The sequence below is a fragment of the Lactuca sativa genome, chromosome 4 (genome assembly GCF_002870075.4).
Source record: "Lactuca sativa cultivar Salinas chromosome 4, Lsat_Salinas_v11, whole genome shotgun sequence".
In the NCBI taxonomy this organism is placed as follows: domain Eukaryota; kingdom Viridiplantae; phylum Streptophyta; class Magnoliopsida; order Asterales; family Asteraceae; genus Lactuca; species Lactuca sativa.
This window is the reverse complement of record NC_056626.2, coordinates 108,657,400-108,659,009: the sequence shown is the minus strand read 5'-3', so window position 1 is coordinate 108,659,009 and position 1,610 is coordinate 108,657,400. Positions and strand designations below refer to the sequence as shown.

Sequence of the window (1,610 nt, the reverse complement as noted above, 5' to 3'; positions counted from 1 at the left end):
GCTGCTTTTGTAACACGGTTGAGACATTTTCACCAACCTTCAGAGTTTGATTTCCATTAAGCTTTTTCTTAGATGTGAAAAGTTCCTTAAGGAACTTAGCATATCTAGGAATCTGTGTAATGGCATCTAAAAGAGGTATATTGATTTCAACCTTTCGAAACATGGCCATAATTCCGTCATCTTCCCTTTCTCTTTTGGTGCTTGCCAGTCTTGAAGGAAATGGAGCTGGTGTGACTTTCACTTCGGATTCTATTAGCTTATTGGACTTTGGATTACTCTTCTTTTCCTCTTCTTTGACAGCTTCTTCCACCTCAATCTCTTTCTCTTCTTCTCCTTCATCCGGCATCCTTGGACTTTCATAGCTTTTCCCACCTCTTAGTGTAATTGCACACACATTGTGTTTTGGGTTCTTCTCCATTTGAGAGGGTAGCTTGGCTTGCGACTCCATCTAACTCACGGATTGAGCAAGTTGTGATACTTGTTGCTCCAAGCTTTTTATGCTTGCCTTGGTATCTTGTTGAAAGCTTTGAGTACTTGTAGCAAGGCTTTTTACTATGTCCTCTAAGGACATACCTGAAGAACTTGCTTGTGGAGGGGGTTGTTGTGGATGCCTTGGTTGGTAATTTTGAGGTTGGAATGGTGGTTGTTGTTGATTTTGAGGAAATGGTGGTCTTGGTTGATATTGATGTGATTGATTTTGCTGATAATTCCCTTGTTGATTGCCTCCCCACCCTTGATTATTGTTCCATCGCTGATCACCTCTTGGTTGCTCATAACCTCTCTGATTTACCCCTGAATAGCCTCCCATGACTTTCGCTTCTTCATAATCTTCCTCTTGAAGTTGTGGACACATGTTAGTTGGATGCCCCACTTGAGTACAAATACTGCATGGGCGGGGTGTGGGCTGCACACCTTTGTCTTTGGCTAGCATCATGACTACTTTTGTGAGCTCGGACAATTGAGCTTCAATCTGAGGAGTTTGAACTTCTTTTACGCCCCGGGGTGCATCCGTGTACCATTCTTCATCATGGCTTGAATGTTTGGAATCTTCAGCCATGTTCTTGATTAGATTGCGGATTTCAGTAGGAGTCTCGTCGGGTAAAGATCCGCCACTGGAGGCATTAAGAAGCCTTCTTTCCGTTGGAGTCATTCCTTCAATGAAATATTGGAGGAGCTGGTGTTCGGTAATTCCATGCTTTGGGCATCGAGCACAAAGTTTCTTGAATCGATCCCAATATGTGTGAAAAGCTTCTCTCTTGTGCTGCTTGATTCCAATGATTTCCCTCCGTAGGGCGGAAGCTTTCATCTCGGGAAAATACTTGTCCAAGAACAATCTTGCAAGGTCTACCCAAGTAGTCATCATCCCTGGTGGGAGGTCATAGAGTCAGTCTTTGGCGGCGTCTTGCATTACGAAGCAGAACGACCTAAGCTTGATCTGATCCTCCGTGACATTGTGTGGTTTCATACCCACACATACTACATGAAACTCTGTAAGAAACTTGTGAGGATCTTCATTCTCTAGGCCCCTAAATGTTGGGAGTAAGTGAATGAGCCCGGATTTGAGTTCCAAGTTGGTGGCAGCTGGGTATGTGATACAAAGAGGTTGTTGA

At 43.7% G+C, this 1,610-nt stretch overlaps 1 protein-coding gene across 1 annotated transcript; it reads right to left on the bottom strand.

The window, feature by feature from the left end:
* Positions 1 to 448: 448 nt before the first annotated feature.
* On the bottom strand, positions 449 to 1,360 carry LOC111886253 (uncharacterized). The gene has a single exon (XM_023882494.2). It carries the CDS (start codon positions 1,358 to 1,360, stop codon positions 449 to 451), a length of 912 nt encoding a protein of 303 aa, XP_023738262.2.
* Positions 1,361 to 1,610: the final 250 nt, after the last annotated feature.

Coding starts and splice junctions, on each gene's coding strand:
- LOC111886253 (XM_023882494.2), bottom strand. CDS start 1,360: ATGACTACTTGGGTAGACCTTGCAAGATTGTTCTTGGACAAGTATTTT.